The following is a 19,676-nucleotide window of genomic DNA, read 5'->3' as shown; positions in this document are numbered from 1 at the left end:
GTGATCTGGAAAATAATGAGAAAGTGTGATTTCTCATTATTGTAATGTCTTTCTGCTTGTGGGTAGACAGTATTTCTTGCTGTTTCTTTGTCAGTGTTGATGTGGAGATTGTCTGGTTTGCCTATTCTGGAACATGCAATGAATTATCGTCCTTCTTTAGGGGTCCCTTTCAAATCTATGATACTATATCTCTCTGTGTGTGAATCATATCTATCTATATCTATGGCTGGATGGCTCTGTCAGGAGGGCTTTGATTACATTTTCTTGCCCTGGTGAAGGGAGTTGGGACTGGATGGCCTTAAGTATTTTCTGTTGGTCATGGGGGTTATCACCGCTTTGAGTCGCCTGAGGGCTGAGAAAAGTGGTATATAAATAAAGTAAATAAATATGTTCTTGTGGGTTTTTTCGGGCTATAAACCCACAAGAACTGAGTGATTCCGGCCATGAAAGCCTTCGACAATAAATAAATATGTGTTGGAAGTTGGCCCCAATTCTGTCGTTCGTGGGGTTCAGAACACTCTTTGATTGAACAATAAATCCCAGTAACTACAACTCCCAAATGTCAAGGTCTATTTCCTCCAAACTCCATCTGTGTTAACATTTGGGCATATGGAATATTTGTGCCAAGTTTGGTCCAGATCCATCATTGTTTGAGTCCACAGTGCTCTCTGGATATAGGTGAACTACAACTCCCAAACTGAAGGTCAATGCCCTAGTGCTTTCAGTTGGTCATGGAAGTTCTGTGTGTTACATTTGGTTCAATTCCATTGTTGGTGGGGTTCAGAATGCTCTTTGTATTGTCGAAGGCTTTCATGGCTGGAATCATTAGGTTCTTGTGGGTTTTTTCGGGCTGTAGGGCAATGTTCTAGACCACTTCATTAGCATTTGATTTTCCCAGGCTCAGACAGGCCTTCAAATGCTAATGAAGGTGGTCAGTTGAAACATTCACACCTAGCTACAGCAGAGAAGAGCTCCTTGCCCCACCCCAGCCATTCCACAGGTATATAAACCCATTTTCCTATTTCCAACAGACCTCATTACCTCTGAGGATGCTTGCCATAGATGCAGGCGAAACGTCAGGAGAAATGCCTCTAGAACATGGCCCTATAGCCTGAAAAAACCCACAAGAACCTAGAATGCTCTTTGATTGTAAGTAAACTATAAATCCCAGCAACTGCAACTCCCAAATTACAAAATCAATGCTTTTAGTGATGGTCACTCCTTGTTGTATTAGGTGTCTTGTGGCCAAATTTGGCAGCAATTCGTCCAGTGGCTTTTGAGTTATGTTAATCCCACAAACAAACATTGCATTTTTATATTTATTTATATTTTATTTATTATTCCTGGATTTTTGTTAACATCTCCATCATTCTTATATTGTATTAAATGGCTTTTAGATGGTCATTTCAATCTCCAAGCTTTTTCTCTGTTTTTTTTTTAATCAAACATGTGCTGCTAAACTTTCCTGTAGATCAAGGGTCCTCAAACTAAGGCCCGGGGGACGGATGCGGCCCTCCAAGGTCATTTACCCGGCCCTCGCTCAGGGTCAACCTAAGTCTGAAACTATTTGAAAGCACACAACAACAATCCTATCTCATCAGCCAAAAGCAGGCCCACATTCCCATTGAAATACTAATAAGTTTATATTGGTTAACATTGTTCCTCATTTTAATTATTGTATTGTTTTTAAGTGTTTTTTACACTACAAATAAGATATGTGCAGTGTGCATAGGAATGCATTCATGTTTTTTTTTCCAAATTATAATCCGGCCCTCCAACAGTTTGAGGGACTGTGATCTGGCCCTCTGTTTAAAAAGTTTGTGGACCCCTGCTGTAGATTGATGATGTCCCCCCTCATTTGCAAAGTGTTTTCTTGGGCAAAGAAGGTGGTTTTCCTCTGCAATAAAGCCTCCAGCACTTTGGACTCCTTGTCTGTCTCCCAAGGCTGACCCTACTTAGCTTCCAAGGTCAGACAGGAACTTTAGGATACTGAAACTCTTACATTATTCCAACTTCTGCTTTTACTTGTTGATTATATAGTATTTTGATGGCAGGTGACGTCTGCTTGTCCAGTGCAGGCTTGTATGTGAATGTGCATCGAAGTCACCTGCCAGCTTATGGTGGCCCCAGGCATGTAGCTTGGGGGGGGGGGGGGGGGCTTGATGGGCTTCAGCCCCCCCCCCCAAATTCTCAGGGTGCTCCGCGAGAAGGCCTTACTGGTACATTATTTATTTATTATTATTTATTTATTATTTACTTTGCTTATATACCGCTGTATCTCAAGCCCGAAGGCGACTCACAGCGGTTCACAAACAGTAGAAACAGTAGAAACAGCAGTGGTTCCATACAACTTAACACATTATCCATAAATTACCAATAAGCAATTACAATGCACAATTATTACAAAAAACAACCGTACCCAATCTTCTCATCATCCAAGCGTAGTCCAGGTTCGTCATCCATTGTTCCATTCCTATGTTCCATTACAAGATTGCACTAAATTACTCAAACGCCTGCACAAACATCCAGGTCTTCACCTTTTTGCGGAATACCATTAGAGATGGTGCTAGTCTACTGTCCGTAGGAAGGGCGTTCCACAGCCGAGGAGCCACCACCGAGAAGGCCCTATCTTTCGTCCCCGCCAGCCGAGCTTGAGAAGCAGGCGGGATCGAGAGCAGGGTCTCCCCGGAAGATCTCAAAGTCCTGGTGGGTTCATAGGCAGAGATGCGGTCGGATAGGTAGCTTGTTATGTTTATTTAAATTGTTATGTTTATTCATATCATGATCTGATCACCATGCTCAATATATCCCATATGCAGGGGGGTATTGGGGTAACGATACAAAAGGTTTGCTAGGGTAGACCCTCTTTCACTCAGACTCAGCCCCCCCCCCCTCCCGAATTAAACTCAGTTCCCCCTGAAACAAAATCCTGGCTACAGGCCTGGGTGGCCCCATTAATTCCGCAGGGTTTCCTTAGGCAGGACATACTCAGGGCGGTTTGGCCACGCCTTTCCACTGAAGAACCACACCGCCTCCGGCACAAGGGATGTGTTGTAAGTCGCCCATCCAAGCACAAACCAGCTTAGCTTCCTGGATCAGGGAGTTTTGTGCTGCATCTCTAAAATTAAGGAGTTATTTTAGGGATGGTTTTAGTGGATAACTCATTTTAATATCTATATTCACAGATTTTAATGAAGTGTCATACGTGAAGCCAAATACGGTAGCATATCCTGGACACTCTGCCATTGATGTTTTGAACTTCTGCTTTGAATGTTGTACGAACCTTTGATTTTGATGTTTTAATCTTCTAAAGCCCTGGTCTGACACCATACAATCAAAGAGTTGGAAGAGACCTCATGGGCCATCCAGTCCAACCCCATTCTGCCAAGAAGCAGGAATATTGCATTCAAATCACCCCTGACAGATGGCCATCCAGCCTCTGCTTAAAAGCTTCCAAAGGAGCCTCCACCACACTCCGGGGCAGAGAGTTCCACTGCTGAACGGCTCTCACAGTCAGGAAGTTCTTCCTCATGTTCAGGTGGAATCTCCTCTCTTGTAGTTTGAAGCCATTGTTTCGCGTCCTAGTTTCCAGGGAAGCAGAAAACAATATTCTGATAACAATATTCATTCATTCACGGAGGATCCACGTCCTTTAGGATATTGAGGCCTACACAACTCAGGGACCCAAGGTATTTTAAAACAAATTGAAACAAAACATATTTATTTATTATCAATTTTATATACCGCCACTCCCCGAGAGCTTGGAGCAGTTTACAATATACATATGCGATACATTACATTTAAAATCAAAGAAAAATTTTGATCAGCAAGATTCAAATGCCAGCCTGAATAAATAAGTTTTACAAGCTCTACGAAAAGATAGTAAGTCTTGGAGATATTTATGGGTGCATTTACACTGTAGAATTAGTATTTTTGAAATGGTTGCATTCCCTCAAATTGCTTGCCTAAGAGCAACAAGTTCAGTTATCACAGCTGAATGGTTATTTGAGCCCTGGTCTCACTTGTGAAATCCTAAAACTATTGTTACACAATGATTGTCCTGGTCTGCAGCTTTCTGGCGAAGAAATTACCTCATGAACAGAGTGGGAAAGCTTTATTTCTAAAAGCATACAGTGTGGTACAAAACAAAATTCCAACTGACAGTTTCTTTCCCTCACACCTCCTATCCCCCTCCCCTTCACTGCTTTCATTTCCATGGAAATCCTTTTCCTTGTTTCAAGTATGCACAGGCCAGGGCAAGCTAAGGCACGGTCTACCACATATATGTAAACTTCATTTTCCTAGTTTCCAACAGACTTCACAACCTCTGAGGATGCCTGCCACAGATGCAGGTGAAACGTCAGGAGAGAATGCTTCTGGAACATGGCCATACAGTCCGTAAAACATGCAACAACCCAGTGATTCTGGCCATGAAAGGCTTCGATAACACATCCCAGAAAATATTAAATATTAAAATACGGATGAAGCCTGAATACTTCTTACTAGGAATAACAGACAAGACAGTGGAAGCAAATCAAGAAGTACTGTTTAATGACTTGGCAACGGCTGCAAGAATTGTCTACGCGAGATATTGGAGACAAAAAAGAAATACCTACTGTAGACCAGTGGTTAAATAAAATACTGGAAATAATTAATATGGATAAATTGACACAACTACTGAAGAAAAAGAAAAGAAAACCGCAAAAAGGAACTGCTTGGCAACTATTTAAAAACTTTATGATACAGGAGAGAAAGAACTTAATTATATAATTATGTTTGAGTCAAAGAACATAAGCGCAGCAGAGGATAAGAGTAAATAGGGGAAGCGTGGATGGGCAGAAACCAAAGAGAAAATAGACCTCGGTGGTGATGAAACAGATTGGAAGGACATAGACTTATTTTCCATCCCTTTCTAGATATTTTTCTTTCTCCCTTTTTTTCCCTTCTCCTAGGTGGGTTCATTTTTCTTCTCTCCTCTTCTATTTTTAATTATTACTCATCTGTTAAAAGGTAGGTAAAGGTTGTCCCCCTGACATTAAGTCCAGTCATGTTTGACTCTGAGGTGTGGTGCTCATCTCCATTTCCAGGCGTTGTCCATAGACACCTCCAAGCTCATGTGGTCGGCATGACTGCATGGAGTGCCGTTACCTTCCTGCTGGAGTGGTACCTATTGATCTACTCACGTTTGCATGTTTTTGAACTGCTAGGTTGGCAGAAGCTAGGGCTGACAGCGGAAGCTCACGCTGCGCCCGGGAATCGAACCTGCAACCTTTCGGTCAACAAACTCAGCAGCTCAGCGCTTTAACCCACTGTGCCACCGGGTCTCCTATACCTGTTAAAAGGTACTTCAATAAAAACCATTTTTAAAAGTTTGAGTATGACTGATATAGGGTATTTATTTTAAGGACGCCACTAGACCAGGCATGGGCAGACTAAGACACGTGGGCCGAACACGGATCTCTGGGCCCTTATGTCCTTACCTCAAAATTTCCGCCGACCTCTGGGCATAAGTACGTGGCGGAGTGCGATATCCTTATACCGAAAGGACGAGGGAGGAAGGCATGCTCTCAGTTGCTGCGTGCCTTCCTTGGGCCCTCCTCCTGGCATAATGACATAATGAAAAGCGGTCCTGTCGCAATGCTGGGAGAAGCCTAGCTCGGGTGAAGAGGCAAGTGGTGGGTGAAGTGGCTGCAAAGCCACCTTGCCTGCTGCTTGCATCTTCCTTCTCCTGGTGTCAGGATGAGGTGAGGCAGTGTCCTGATGCCAGGAGGTGCTTGACCTGGGCAAAGAGACAAGGGGCCAGGGAAGCAACTCCAAAACCACCTCACCTGCTGCTTGCATCTTCCTTCTCCTGGTGCCAGGATGAGGTGAGGCTGTGTCCTGGCACCAGGAGAAGCTCGGCCCAGGCAGAGGCAGGTGGTAAACAAAGCACCTGCAAAGCCACCTGAGATACCTTTCTCTTCTCCTGGCATCAGGATGATGCTGGCAGAAGAGACAGGCAAGTAGGGAAGCCTCACCTTTCTCCCAGCATAAGAATGGGATGAGCAGGCCCATTCTTATGGTCAAAGGAAAGAATGAAGGTGATCTGTCCCTGGCCCCATCCCAGCCCCAGCCCCTCCTGAGTTTTGTCTGCCCTGGTCCCGCCCCTCCCAGGCCCACCCCAGCTTCACTTGGCATGAGTTCTCTGATGTAAAGTCAGGCTGTTACTTTGACTGAAGCCCTTTCCGCACTCTGAACAGGTGAACGGTTTCTCTCCGGTGTGGATTCTCTTATGTCTGACAAAGGTGGACTCGGCTGTGAAACTCTTCCCACATTCGGAGCAGGTATACGGCTTCTCCCCGGTGTGTATCCGTAGGTGGGTCCTAAAGTTTCTTAGGTGGCTGAAACTCTTTCCGCACTCTGAACATTCATAGGGCTTCTCCCTCGTGTGCATTCTTTGGTGCTTAATGAGCCTCGACTCGTCGACGAAACTTTTGCTGCAATCCGGGCAGGGGAATGGTTTCTCCCCCTCGTGGATCTTCTGATGTCTACTCAAGTGGGTGCTGGAGTTGAAGCTTTTCCCACATTCGGAGCATTGGTATGGCTTCTCCCCAGTGTGGATTACCTGGTGTGACTTGAGGTAGGCACTCTGACTAAAGCATTTCCCACACTCCATGCACTGATACGGCTTCTCCCCAGTGTGGATTATCTGGTGTCTCACAAGGTGGGTCTTCCAAGAAAAGCATTTCCCGCACTCCAAGCACTCATACGGCTTCTCCCCAGTGTGGATTATCTGGTGTGATGACAGGTGGGTCTTACAGCCAAAGCATTTCCCACACTCCAAACATTTATAAAGCTTCTCCTCCTTTGGGATCCTTGAATGCTTCATCTTACCAAGATCTGAATTCATATTCTGTCTCTCATCTGCAGAAATATTTTGATTGAGATATATGTTGGAACTCATCCCTTCATAAAGTGTTTCACATTCGGTGAGGTTTCCACTCTGATTGAAAGTGTTTGCAAACATTAAATCTGATTTGTTCTCACTGGGGAAAGCAATTCCCCTTTTTTCTTTCTCGCTTTCCTGTTGGATTGAGATTGTCTGAAAGCCTCCCACCTGAAATGGGAAGGATTTGGCTTCTATGTGGCTTCCATCTTGACTCGCTGGCCCATCTTGGCTCCAAACATCCTCTTTCAATGCTTCACCCTCTGTTCTTTCTGAGGAATCCTCACCTAGTTGCCCCTCATTTTCACCTTCCCATTCATCACCTGCTGGAAAAAAAAACATGGAAAATTAAGACTCATTCTCAGAATGCCACCAGAAAGGTTTAGAGGGAACAAGACATAGTGGTTGCACCCTAGTCTTTGGAAATTCTTCCCTGATGAGGTTAGGATTGTCCCATATTTCTTTCGTTTCACTGAGAAGTAAAAAATGTATAGTCTGAAAAAGTTTCTGGATCTCAAATAAGAGCTCAAAGAGAAACTGAAACCTATATTGTTTTTCTAATTTTTCATATCTTCTGTTCCTCACCCAGCATCCATTTCTGTGGTTCAACAAGCTTCATGTTTTTATGCAGATTATTTACCGTATACATCTCCTTCATCAGGTGAAACAACAGTCAACGACCCACATATACCACAAAATTATGAAAAGAGTACAATACTTTGCCACAAACTAAAAGGGTAGCTGTGGTGTTGCAAATGACAAGGTTTTCCCCTGACATTAAGTCCAGTTGTGTCCAACTCTGGGGGTTGGTGCTCATCTCCATTTCTAAGCCGAAGAGCCGACGTTGTCCATAGACACCTCCAAGATCATGTGGAAGTCATAACTGCATGGAACACCGTTACCTTCCTGACAGAGCAGTACCTACTGATCTACTCACATCTGCATTTTTCCGTACTGCTAGGTTGGCAGAAGCCGGAGCTAACAGTGGAAGCTCACACGGCTCCCCGGATTCGAACCTGTGACCTTTCAGTCAGCAAGTTCAGCAGCTTGGTGGTTTAACCCGCTGTGCCACTGGGGGCTCCATATTTATTACCAATATTAAAAAAATTAAAAACAAACTGGTCACAACAATGGAGGTTGAATCTCCACTGTCAAATGAATGTAGTGCGGTGCCCCTTTTAACTGCCAGGGCTCAATGCTATAGGATTAAGGCAACTGTAGTTTGGGGAGGAGGCCCATGTACCTGGCAGAGTCTTGGGCTTAGACTACCCAAAGGAAGAAGGGAAGGCCCTACTCAGGGGGAGAAGCATCCACAGTGCTGTGGGTAGTCTAGGTAGAACACCCCCAACATCTAAGGACACAAACAGCTCATTTTTTCTCACCCGAAAGTCCAGCATCCCAGTCATCATCTTCCTGTTTGATCTCCATACTAAGTTTCTTCTGCTCACACTCAGGCAAGGCTTGGCCAGCTTCAGGGGGCCCCTCCGCCTCCTCTTCCTCTAATGGCACCTAAAATATTTATCTCTTGTTACCCAAATGTATACGTCACAGATATATCTTTTCTCTGCTCTACACAGTCCTCAAAGTATTTGTGAGTTAGGTCAGGGCCAGAGAAAATAACTATCCTGTGGTCCCACAACACATTTTGTAGTCCAGAAAGGACTTGAACTGAGATCTTGCACGTCACAATCTTACATTAAACCTACTACCTGGGAATTTGATGGGGCCTCATTTGCTCTTTGCATGGCACTCCTCACCACCACTGTATTTTAACTTTTTCTTAAACTCTCAGTATCCTTCATCACCTTTGTGATTTGGCCACTTTCCCCATCCTTAATAAAGGTCAAACCCCTTTGCTCCTCCGTCTTGGCTCCGCCTTCATAATTACATTTGTTCTATTCCTATCTCAACCAGGGTTTTAACATTTTAATATTTTATCTCGTGCATCTAGCCCGCCGTTTTTGTTTGATTTTTATTATGTTATTTTACACTGATTATTTTATTTTGTTACTTTATGTATTCTGTTGTGATGTAATTTTTCTTATGTTTTGTGTCTAATTTTGTTCTATTGTTTTTTGGGCTTGGCCTCATGTTAGCCGCCCCGAGTCCCCTTTGGGGAGATGGAAGCAGGTTGTAAATAGAGTTTATTATTATTATTTCTCCTGCTGTAAACTGAGGATTAACTATTGGGGCAGAGGGCATGTTGGAGACCTGAGAAGGCTCAAAGATAGCCCCTTAATGGCAACATTTTACTTTCTCCAGACCTAAATACACTGCCGCCCTGGCTTGATAAATGAAGAAGATCTGTTGGCATCTTGCACAAAACAGCCCTTAGGGAAGCCTGGAACCCAATGAATGGTCCTCACCTGGTTTGCCTGCCTCCTGGCCTCTCGCTGCTTCTGAAGGAAGTCCTCTGCCAAGGCCACCGCCTGGGAGAAAGTCTCTGGACCACATTGCTTGACCCAGGCCGCTATCTCTGGAGGTAGGACGGCCATGAATTGCTCCAAGACCAGCAGTTCCAGGATCTGCTCCTTCGAATGCCTTTCAGTTGAAGGTTGGAAGCACTGCCGCTGCAAGATGGCGGCCTTCACTTTCCCATAATCCTCTCTGCCTTCGTTCTCCAGGCGGGTAAAGACCCGCTTGGCCTCTCCGCTCAATGCTGGCAGGAGCCGGGGCACCCACTCTTCCTTGGGCCACCGGCAGGCTTGGGCCACTTGCTCAAAGGAGGCCAGGAAGGCTTTGGTGTTGTCCCACGGCTCTTCCCTCGATTCAGAGCTTCCCCAGTTTGGGTGAGGACCTGCCATGTTCTTCAGGGACTTCTGCCATTGGGTTTCCCACTGCTGAAGCAAGTCTTCGTTGGGCTCCTGTTTCACCTCTGCTGGTCTCCTTGGCAGGAATGCCTTCGTCATCCCAACGTGGCAGCTCTCTCTCACATCCTGTGATACATGCCCTGTAACATCTTCTTGGCTCTCCATTTTTATCCTTGGACAGTAACCTGAATTGGTGGGAAATGCTAGACTCTGCTGAAGCAGCCTAAACATCTGTCTGGAGCTTTTTACCTGGAAAACTGGAAGAAAAAAGAAGATTACCCAACGTATACATTTTAAAGAGGAAGAGTGACGAAAGCAAGTGACCGGGAGTCTCAAGCCTATTTTAATCAAAAGCCTCGCCAGCCTTATGTCTCCCTTCAAAGGGCCATTGGATCATGGATGGAGAATCTGTGGATACAGAGGGACAGCTATAATTCTTTTACATAGTATATGATGCTCTTTAGTTTTTATCTGGTTTGGGTCCCCAGATGTTATTGAATGACAACTCTGACCAGTTAATAGCAGCCCAACAGCACTTATGGCTCTGAGGTTGGGGAAAGTGTGCAGGGCATTTTAACATTGGGCATCATATCCACAAGCCTTCTCTCTAAATCCAACCCCATTATCTTGACTAGACAGAGAAAGCAGCAGTCTTCCATGTACTGTCAAAGGCTAGGTTGTTGTAGATTTTTCGGGTTGTATGGCCATGTTCTAGAAGCATTCTTTCCTGATGTTTCGCCTGCATCTGTGGCAAGCATTCTCAGAGGTTGTGAGGTTGTAGCACTCTTCCAGCTGCTACTGTATCTCAACTCCCATCAAATCTAACCTTGGTGTCTAATGCTGAGGAATACATTAACTTGTTCATTTGTGTATTTATTATCCCTCTTTTCCTCCCACAATTGGGACACAACGCAAAAAAGCCAGACAAATAAAAACATGAAGAAAGTACACTTTATGTGGAAAGAAATTAAAATGGAATTAAACTGGTCACAATAACTCATGGGGCATCTACATTGGCGAATGAACGCAGTTCGGTGCCCCCTTTAACTGCCAGACTCAATGCTATGGCATCAGGGCAGTTGTGGTTTGAGGAGGCACCAGCATTATTTGGCAGAGAATAATACTAATACTAATAACAACAACAAGAAGAACTTTCTTTATATACTGCTCAATCTCCCCTCGTGGACTCTGGGCAGTTTCCACATTATTTATTTATAACATTTATACCCAATCCTTCCCACCTCCAAAAAGGGACTCAGAATGGCTTCTAACAGGCAACTATTCAATGCCGACACAATCTAATAACATAACATAAAATTCAATTAGCATACATTAAAAACAGTTATAAATATACATTAAAACAGTTTGCCAATTCAAATCGTCATCCAAATCAGCCCATAGCAGTCCACTAAAACCTTATCTTCACCAGTAAATCAGTCTATTCTGCAAACGCTTGATCCCACAGCCAGGATTTGAGTTTCTTCCAGAAGATCAGGAGGGGTGGGACAGATCTAATCTCATAAGGGAGGGAGATCCACAGCTGAAGGGCCACTACAGAGAAGGCCCTGTCTCTCATCCCCACCAAAAGTGACTGCAGTAGCAGTGGACCGAGAGCAGGGCCTCGCCAGATGATCTTAAGGTCCTTGGTGGTACATAGAGGGAGATACATTTGGACAGGTAAACTGGGCCAAAACTGTTCAGGGCTTTATAGGTTAAGACCAGCACTTTGAATTGTGCCCGGAAACTAATAACATAAGCAAGGACACAAAAAACATACAGAGAAACCATTTAAAAACATAGGCATAAAACTATTTACACAATCCTATACATTAAACCAAACCAATTCCACCATTATTCCATTGTGCAAAATAAGTTACCAATGGTCTGACTTTCCTGAGAGCCTAGACCATTTGAAAGAGCTGGGTCAGGCTCATGTGGTACTAATACAGGCTGGGAAATGGATAAAGTGCAAAGAGTGGTACTCTAGTTACATCCCGTATAGACTACTGCAATGCTCTCTACGTGGGGTTGCCTTTGAAGACTGTCCGGAAGCTTGAAATGGTCTAACGGTTGGCAGCGAGGTTGCTAATGGGAGCGGCGCTCAGGGAGCACACGACTCCTCTGTTGTGCCAGCTCCACTGGCTGCCAGTTTGCTACCGGGCACTATTCAAAGTACTGGCTTTGGCTATAAAACCCTAAACGGTTCCAGTCCGGCTTACCTATCTGAACATATGTCCCCTTATGAACCATCTAGGACTTTAAGATCATCTGGGGAGGCCCTGCTCTCGATCCTGCCTTTCTTGCAGATGTGTTTGGTGGGGACGAGAGACAGGGTCTTCTCAGTGGTGCCCCCTCAGCTATGGACTACCCTTCCCAGGGATATAAGATTGGCTTCCTCCCCTTTGACCTTCCACAAAATGGTTAAGACCTGGCTCTTCAAGCAAGCTTTTACTACTGGAGCATAATTAGACGAAAACGAATATATGGAACGACTGACAATGCAATTGGACAACTATTTTAGTAAGGAGACGCCAAGGATTTTGTTTTTTACATATATTATTGTTTCTTTTATATTACATTTTAAATGTTGAATTGTTTTTATAATTGTTTTAACTGTATTTTGATATTTATTATGGCATTAAATCGCTGCCGACTGTGAACCGCCTTGAGTCACCTCTGGCTGAAAATGGCGGTATACAAATGCGGTAAATAAATAAATACTAACCAGAGTAGGGCCTGGGGCTACTCATTTCCAGGCCCTACTGACAATTATTAGGAAATGTCTGGGCCAGGGCTAGTACCCCAAGATGGAAGAGGAACCAGGGAATGGGTAACCGCATTTCTGTGTACGAACGCGATCTCTTCGATCATCTGGAGAGCCCTGCTCTCGTTCCCACCTCTTTCGCAGGCACGATTGGTGGGGACGAGGCGGAGGGTCTTCTCCATGGTGGCCCCCCGACTCTGGAACTCACTCCCTAAGGATATCAGACAAGCCCCCACATTGGCAGTCTTTAGGAGGAGCCTGAAAATGTGGCTGTTCTAGTGTGCCTTCCCTGAATAAAGGAAACAATCCCCTGCAAAATATCCTGAGAAGTACTTTAATTACCCATAGGGTTGCTCTCTACTTTTGGTTTAAAACCCTCCTACTAGAGGGTTTAAAACCCATCCTCTGTTCATGTCCAGCATTTATTTTTAAAGTTTTAACTATTACATCTATTACATCTGACCTGGCCATAGGTTTTTAAATCATTGTGTGTTATTGTCTATGTGTGAGTTATCTTAATTGTATTATTTTGCTTATTGCTTGTTGTTTTTTATTGATGTGTTGTTTGGCTTGGCCTCATGTAAGTTGCTCCGAGTCCCTTGGGGAGATGGTGGTGGGGTATAAAGTATTATTATTATTATTATTATTATTATTATTATTATTATTGGTAAGGTGCAAGGCTGGGCCCTAACTGATGAACAGGGCCACTCTACATGGGACTGCCTTTGAAGACAGTTCGGAAATTGCAGTTAGTCCAACGAACGGCAGCCAGATTACTAACAGGAGCTACATACAGGGAATATACCACCCCCTTGTTGTGTCAGCTCCACTGGCTGCCTGTCCACTTCTGAGCTCAATTCAAAGTGCTGGTTTTGACCTATAAAGCTCTATACCAGTGGTTCTCAACCTGGGGTCCCCAGATGTTTTTTGCCTTCAACTCCCAGAAGTCCTAACAGCTGGTAAACTGGCTGGGATTTCTGGGAGTTGTAGGCCAAAAACATCTGGGGATCCCAGGTTGAGAACCACTGCTCTATACGGTTCTGGCCCAGCTTACTTGTCTGAACGCATCTGCCTCTATGTCCCACCTCGTAACTTAAGATCATCTGGGGAGGCCCTGCTCTCGCTCCCACCAACATCGCAAACGCGGGTGGTGGGGACGAGAGACAGGGCCTTCTCGGCTGTAGCCCCCCACCTGTGGAATTCGCTTCCAAATGAAATACGATTGACTCCATCCCCCCTGGCGTTCAGGAAGAAATTAAAATCTTGGTTTTGGGACCAGGCTTTCAGACAATAAACATAAAGCAGCACTTTGATTGGAAATAGACTGGTAAGACGATATGTATGAGGATACGGTTTTATTGTTCTATCAATGGGTTTGTGGACTGCGTATTGTTTTAATGACTGTTATGATAATTTGGTTAATTAATTGCTATTGTTTTAACTTTGTATGTATTTATGGTTTTATACTGTGTTATTGATTGTGGCATCGAATTGTTGCCTTTTTGTTAGCCGCTCTAACAAAAACCCGGGGGGTTGAGAAGAGCGGGGTAGAAATGCTATAAATAAATAAAATAAATAAAGATGGAGACTAATCGTTTTCAAGGGCCCGATGAAACCACCAGGTCTTGAAGTCCCTACGAAAAGAGGACAGAGAAGGGGAATTTTATTTATTTATTTGTTTAAAAGTTTTGTATACTGACCTTCTCACCTCTCTTGAGGGACTCAGACCGGTTTCCAACCATAATATCACATACAATCAATAAAACATCATAATTCATATTACAGTAAAACATTAAAACAACAATTACATTCAATAACTACAATGGTCAGTCGTCACACTAAAATCGTTGTTCATCCTCCTCCTTCCATATCTCAGGGTATTGGCTCACTCGTCGAATGCCTGTCTCCATAACCACGTCTTCACCTGTTTCCTAAACGTCAGGATAGAGGGGGCGGTTCTGATCTCCAGTGGGAGAGAGTTCCAGAGCCGAGGGGCCACCACAGAGAAGGCCCTGTCCCTCGTCCCCACCAGACGCGCTTGCGAGGCCAGTGGGACCGAGAGCAGGGCCTCTCCAGACGATCTCAATAATCTTGGTGGTTCATAGGGGAGAATACGTTCGGAGAGGTAAACAGGGCCGGAGTCGTTTAGGGCTTTATAGGTTAGCACCAGCACTTTGAATTGTGCTCGGAAGCTAATTGGCAGCCAGTGGAGCTGGTGTAACAGCGGAGTGGTGTGCTCCCTGTACCCAGCACCCGTTAGTAGTCTGGCTGCCGAGCGTTGGACTAGCTGCAGCTTCCGGGCAGTCTTCAGAGGCAACCCCACGTAGAGAGCGTTGCAGTAGTCTAAACGGGATGTAACCAAAGCGTGGACCACCGTGGCCAAGTCAGACTTCCCTTGTGAAACTGCAATTCCCAGGATGACCCAACATGGAGCCAGGGCAGTGTCAGGAGTGTGAAGTGCATTCCTTCCCCAGAAGACCAGGAGGGATGGGATAGATCGAATCTCATAAGGGAGGGAGATCCACAGCTGAGGGGCCACTACAGAGAAGGCCCTGCCTCTCGGTATACAAATGCGGTAAATAAATAAATACTAACCAGGAAGAAAGGGAAAAATTTCCCATCAGACTCGATTTGCTTTTCTTTTCCTCTCCTTCCCCTTCACTCACCTCCATCCCTCCAGTTCCTTCCATCTAAATCCAGGAATTCAGGCTGAAATCTTTGTTCTTTTCCTCCAAAATCCTCCAAGAAAGAAAAGCCAAAGGCAGGAGTTCCCCAAGAAGCCTCTTCTGGAGGAGAAGCCCAAACAGGAAGAGGAGGACACAGCCCACATCCGGGGAAAACACAACACGGCCGGAAGTCCCCTCTAGCCACCTGCAGTTCCAGTCCAAAAGCCTGGAGAACCAATGGCTGCTAGAAGGTAAACCGTCGAGATCTGGAACTACAGGTGGCTAGAGAGGACTTCCGGCAGTGTTTCTTCCTGGTTGGGCTTCTCCAAAAGCAGCTTCTTGGGGAACTCCTGCCTTTGGCTTTTCTTTCTTTGGAGGGAAAGGAGAAACATCTGAGCCGGAGCTCTTGGATTTATTTAATGTGTTGTGGAAGGTTTTCATGGCCGGAATTACTGGGATAAAGTGAGTTTTCTGAGCTGTCTGGCCATGTTCCAGAAGCATTCTTTCCTGACGTTTCCCCCACATCTGTGGCAGGCATCCTCAGAGGTTGTGAGGCCTCTGGAAACTAGGAAAGTGGGGTTTATCTATCTTTGGAATAATGTCCAGGGTGGGGGAAAGAACCCTTGTATGTTTGAGGGAAGTAGGAATGTTGGAATTGGCCACCTTGGTTAGCATTGAATGGCCTTGCAGCTTCAAAGCCTGGCTGCTTCCTACCTGGGGGAATCCTTTGTTGAGAGGTGTCAGCTGGCCCCTTGGTCTAGACTTTTTTTCACTAAATGGTTACTTATTCAACAGCCAGTTCCATTCTGGTCTTGCATCTTTGTTTTCATAATTCCTCTTAAAATATTTATTTATTTAGAACATTTATACCCCGTCCTTCTCAACCTCCGAGGAAGGACTCAGAGTGGCTTCCATAGGCAACAATTCAATGCCAATATGATGTAAACACATAATAAAAATAACCATATATACAATAAAATAGTTATAAATATGCATTAAAAACATTAAAGATGTGAATGTTTTGTAATATTATTTTCTTCCTATTTTCCAGGCAGAAATCTCCATGTGGATGTTTAGACTGCTATGATAGATTCTAGAATTTTTCACAGTTTCAAATAATAATAATAATAATAACAATAATACTAATACTACTACTACTAATAATAATTTGTTGGCCTCTCCTTCAGATCGAGGCAGGGTACAACATATATCCAAAAGATGCATATATCTACAACATCGCATCACATATTAAAACATAGTTAGAATGCAAACATGAAAGCATTTTAAAATATACATATAATAAAATACCTGAGACTAAAGTTAAAACACAATAGACATTATTGTCCAAGGATGAAAATGGAGACCCATGAAGCCCTTACAAGTAATATATCAGGGCAGGTGTCACGAGAAGTGAGAGGAAGCTGTCATGTTGGGATGATGGGTGCATTCCTGCCAAGGAGACCAACGGAGGTGAAAGAGGAGCCCGACAAAGACTCGCTTCAGCAATGGGAAACCCAATGGCAAGAGTTCCTGAAGAGCGTGGAAGGCCCTCACCCAAGCTTGGGAACCTCTGAGTCAAGGGAGGAGCCATGGGATGATGCCAAAGCCTTCCTGGCCTCCTTTGAGCAAGTGGCCCAAGCCTGCCGGTGGCCCAAGGAAGAGTGGGTGCCCCGGCTCCTGCCAGCATTGAGCGGAGAGGCCAGGCGGGCCTTCACCAGCCTGGAGGCCAAAGGCAGGGATGATTATGGGAAAGTGAGGGCTGCCATCTTACACAGGGATGCCATGTGGCGGGAGAAGCAGCGGCAGTGTTTCCGACGTTTCCGCTATCGGGAGGTTGAGGGGCCGAGAGGGGCTTACGGCCAGCTTCAGGAACTGTGTTGCCGGTGGTTGAAAGCTGAAAGGCATTCGAAGGAGGAGATCCTGGAGCTGTTGATCTTGGAGCAGTTCTTGGCCGTCCTGCCTCCAGAGATTGAGGCCTGGGTCAAGGAATGTGGTCCAGAGACTTGCTCCCAGGCGGTGGTCTTGGCAGAGGAATTCCTCCAGAAGCAAGGACAGGCCAGGGGGCAGGCAAACCAGGTGAGGACCACTCATTGTCTCAATCCTGTATACCTCACACTGTATCGATCCTGTAGGCTCAGTACGGGTTGAGGTTTCAACAGCTTGAAAAGTTTCATTCTGTCAACTATTTTTGTTGACTTTTTCCACATCTTGTATAGTCGTTGAGCCTGAATAATTTTAGGTTTTTAAGCTGGCTTCAACTCTAAAAGATTCTAAACTCTCAGCTTACTTTGTGGTTTTTAAAAAGCCTCCCAAATGAGGAAATAAGGCGTACTGAATTTTTAATTTAAGGGAACGTTGAAATACAGTGTGGGTGAGGAGTGCCCTGCAAAGAGCAAACGCAGACCCATCTAATGGCCAGGCAGAAGGTTTAATGTGGGATTGGGACTTACAAGAGCTGGATTCAAGTCCCTTCTGGACCATGAAACTAATTGTTTTTTTATTTGGCCCTGACCTATCTCACAAATATTTTTGAGGACAGTGTAGAGCAGAGGAAAGCCATGTACTTAAGATATACATTTGGAAAACAAGTGATAAATATTTTAGGTGCCGTTAGAGGAAGAGGAGACGGTGGGTTCCCCTGAAGGTGTCCAAGCCCTGCCTGAGATGGAGCAGAAGACATTTAGTGTGGAGACCAAACAGGAAAATGACGACAGGGATATTAGACCCTTGGGTAAGAAGAACGGGCTGTTTGTGTCCTTAAATTATGAGATGTTCTTCCTAGACTAACTACAACACTGTGACTGTTTTGCATACCGTTCCAGACAGGCCCTATATCCCAGGATGTGATCCCAGGTTTTCTGCTTTAAACTGGATGCTATGAATCCGCACTGGTGGATAATCTGGGATAAACAGAAAATCTGGGATCAGATCCCAGGATCTAGGGCCTGTCTGGAATGGTCCTCGCCCTTACTAGGGCCTTCCCTCAGAACTTCGGATAGTCTGCAAGGAACATCGGGCTCCAAGCTCCTTTAATGCTTTGCCAAAGGGGATTCAAAGTTGTAGCATCTGGAACACCAAAGATTCCCCTTTCCTGGGGTAAGTTAAGGGGCTGCATAGGCAGACCCTTGGCCTGAAAATTGTCATCATCCTTGTTCAATCCTAACCTGGATTATTGTATCCAGTTCTGGCCATCAAAGTTCAAAAACTTCCAGGGGATACATACCATAGAATTACACTGGAGGATCTAGCAAATGCCTAGAAAGATATTTTTTTTAAAATCATGTCAGAGGCGACTTGAGAAATTGCAAGTCACTTCTGGTGTGAGAGAATTGGCCATCTGTAGAGGCGTTGCCCAGGGGACGCTTGTGGGAGGCATCTCTAATGTCTCTGCATGGGAAGCTTGAGCTGACAGAGGGGAGCTCACCCTGTCACAGATTTGAACTAGCGACCTTCAGGTCAGCAGTTCAGCCAGCACAAATGTTTTAACCTAGCGTTTCTCAACCTAGAGGTTGAGACCCATGGGGGGGGGGGGGTGTTGCAAGGAGGTGTCAGAGGGGTCGCCAAAGACCATCAGAAAACACAGTATTTTCTGTTGGTCATGGGGGTTCCGTGTGGGAAGTTTGGCCCAATTGTATCATTGGTGAGGTTCAGAATGCTCTTTGATTGTAAGTGATTTATAAATCCCAGCAACTACAACTCCCAAATGACAAAATCAATCCCTGCCCAACCCCATCAGTATTCAGATTTGGGCGTATCAAGTATTTGTGCCAAATTTGGTCCAGTGAATGAAAATACATCCTGCATATCAGATATTTACATTACGATTCATAACTGTTGCAAAATCACAGTTATGAAGTAGTAAAAAAAAATAATGTTATGGTTGGGGGTCACCACAACATGAGGAACTGTATTGAGAGGTTGTGGCATTAGGAAGGTTGAGAATCACAGTTAGAAGAGACTGCAAGGACTATCCAGTCCATCTCCATTCTGCCATGTAAAGCATTCCAACAGATGGCCATCCCACCTTTGTTTAAAAACTTCCAGAGAAGCGCACTCCACATTTCCCGAGAAGTCGGGAGGGCACAGTTGCACTCTTAGTTTGGGGCACATTCTTGTACTCTTGTCATAATTCTTGGTGTGTGGGGGTCAGTGACTGTTGTTATACCTGACAAAGGAGCTGTATACAGAAAATAATCTGAGTAAATAAACATTAAGCTTGTTGAAGCACAGAAATTGATTCTTTGCGAGGAACAAAAGAAAAGGGCTGGGGGTGGGGGGAATAGAAAAACAGTATAGGGTTCAATTTCTCTTTGGGCTCCTACTCAAAATTCAAAAACTTTCTCAGACTATACAATTTTCATTGGTTAATGAAAAGAAAGCAAGGAGGGATGATCCTAACTTTGCAGGGAAGACTTTCCAAAGACTCGGGAGCAACCACTGTGTCTTGTTCCCCTGATCCTTCCTGGGAAGCTTCCTGGTGGCGTTGTGAGAATGGGTCTTAATTTGCCTTC

At 44.7% G+C, this 19,676-nt stretch overlaps 2 protein-coding genes across 3 annotated transcripts in view; one reads left to right on the top strand and one right to left on the bottom strand.

Annotated features, from left to right (window-relative positions):
- Window positions 1-19,676, top strand: part of LOC132765961 (zinc finger protein 208-like) — a 68,714-nt gene that overhangs the window by 23,730 nt on the left and 25,308 nt on the right. The window contains exons 7-10 of the mRNA XM_067463920.1: window positions 6,285-6,355; window positions 9,550-9,714; window positions 16,461-17,241; window positions 17,770-17,896. Coding sequence (XP_067320021.1) covers window positions 6,285-6,355; window positions 9,550-9,714; window positions 16,461-17,241; window positions 17,770-17,896 — 1,144 coding nt within the window. The remainder of the gene's footprint in view (window positions 1-6,284; window positions 6,356-9,549; window positions 9,715-16,460; window positions 17,242-17,769; window positions 17,897-19,676) is intronic.
- LOC132766067 (zinc finger protein 397-like) lies at window positions 6,156-15,339 on the bottom strand. Of its 2 annotated transcripts, none has more exons than XM_067465296.1 (4): window positions 15,166-15,339; window positions 9,292-9,992; window positions 8,308-8,434; window positions 6,156-7,251 (listed from the first exon to the last, which is right to left on the bottom strand). In XM_067465296.1, the coding sequence occupies exons 2-4, from the start codon at window positions 9,964-9,966 to the stop codon at window positions 6,167-6,169; spliced, it is 1,887 nt and encodes a 628-aa protein (XP_067321397.1). In that variant the 5' UTR covers window positions 9,967-9,992; window positions 15,166-15,339; the 3' UTR covers window positions 6,156-6,166. The 2 variants fall into 2 exon arrangements, with proteins under 2 accessions (XP_067321397.1, XP_060616390.2); XM_060760407.2 differs by having other exon boundaries at window positions 6,156-7,248.

This window comes from Anolis sagrei, chromosome 2 (assembly GCF_037176765.1).
Source record: "Anolis sagrei isolate rAnoSag1 chromosome 2, rAnoSag1.mat, whole genome shotgun sequence".
Classification (NCBI taxonomy): domain Eukaryota; kingdom Metazoa; phylum Chordata; class Lepidosauria; order Squamata; family Dactyloidae; genus Anolis; species Anolis sagrei.
This window is presented reverse-complemented; position numbering and strand designations above follow the sequence as displayed.

What these genes read in the sequence shown, in the direction of transcription:
- LOC132766067 (XM_067465296.1), bottom strand. Translation starts at nt 9,966, where the DNA reads ATGTTTAGGCTGCTTCAGCAGAGTCTAGCATTTCCCACCAATTCAGGT. An exon ending in CCAGGAGGCAGGCAAACCAG is followed by an intron (nt 8,435 to 9,291) that starts GTGAGGACCATT and finishes TAAATATTTTAG; the next exon opens with GTGCCATTAGAGGAAGAGGA. An exon ending in CTGGGATGCTGGACTTTCGG is followed by an intron (nt 7,252 to 8,307) that starts GTGAGAAAAAAT and finishes TTTTTTTTCCAG; the next exon opens with CAGGTGATGAATGGGAAGGT.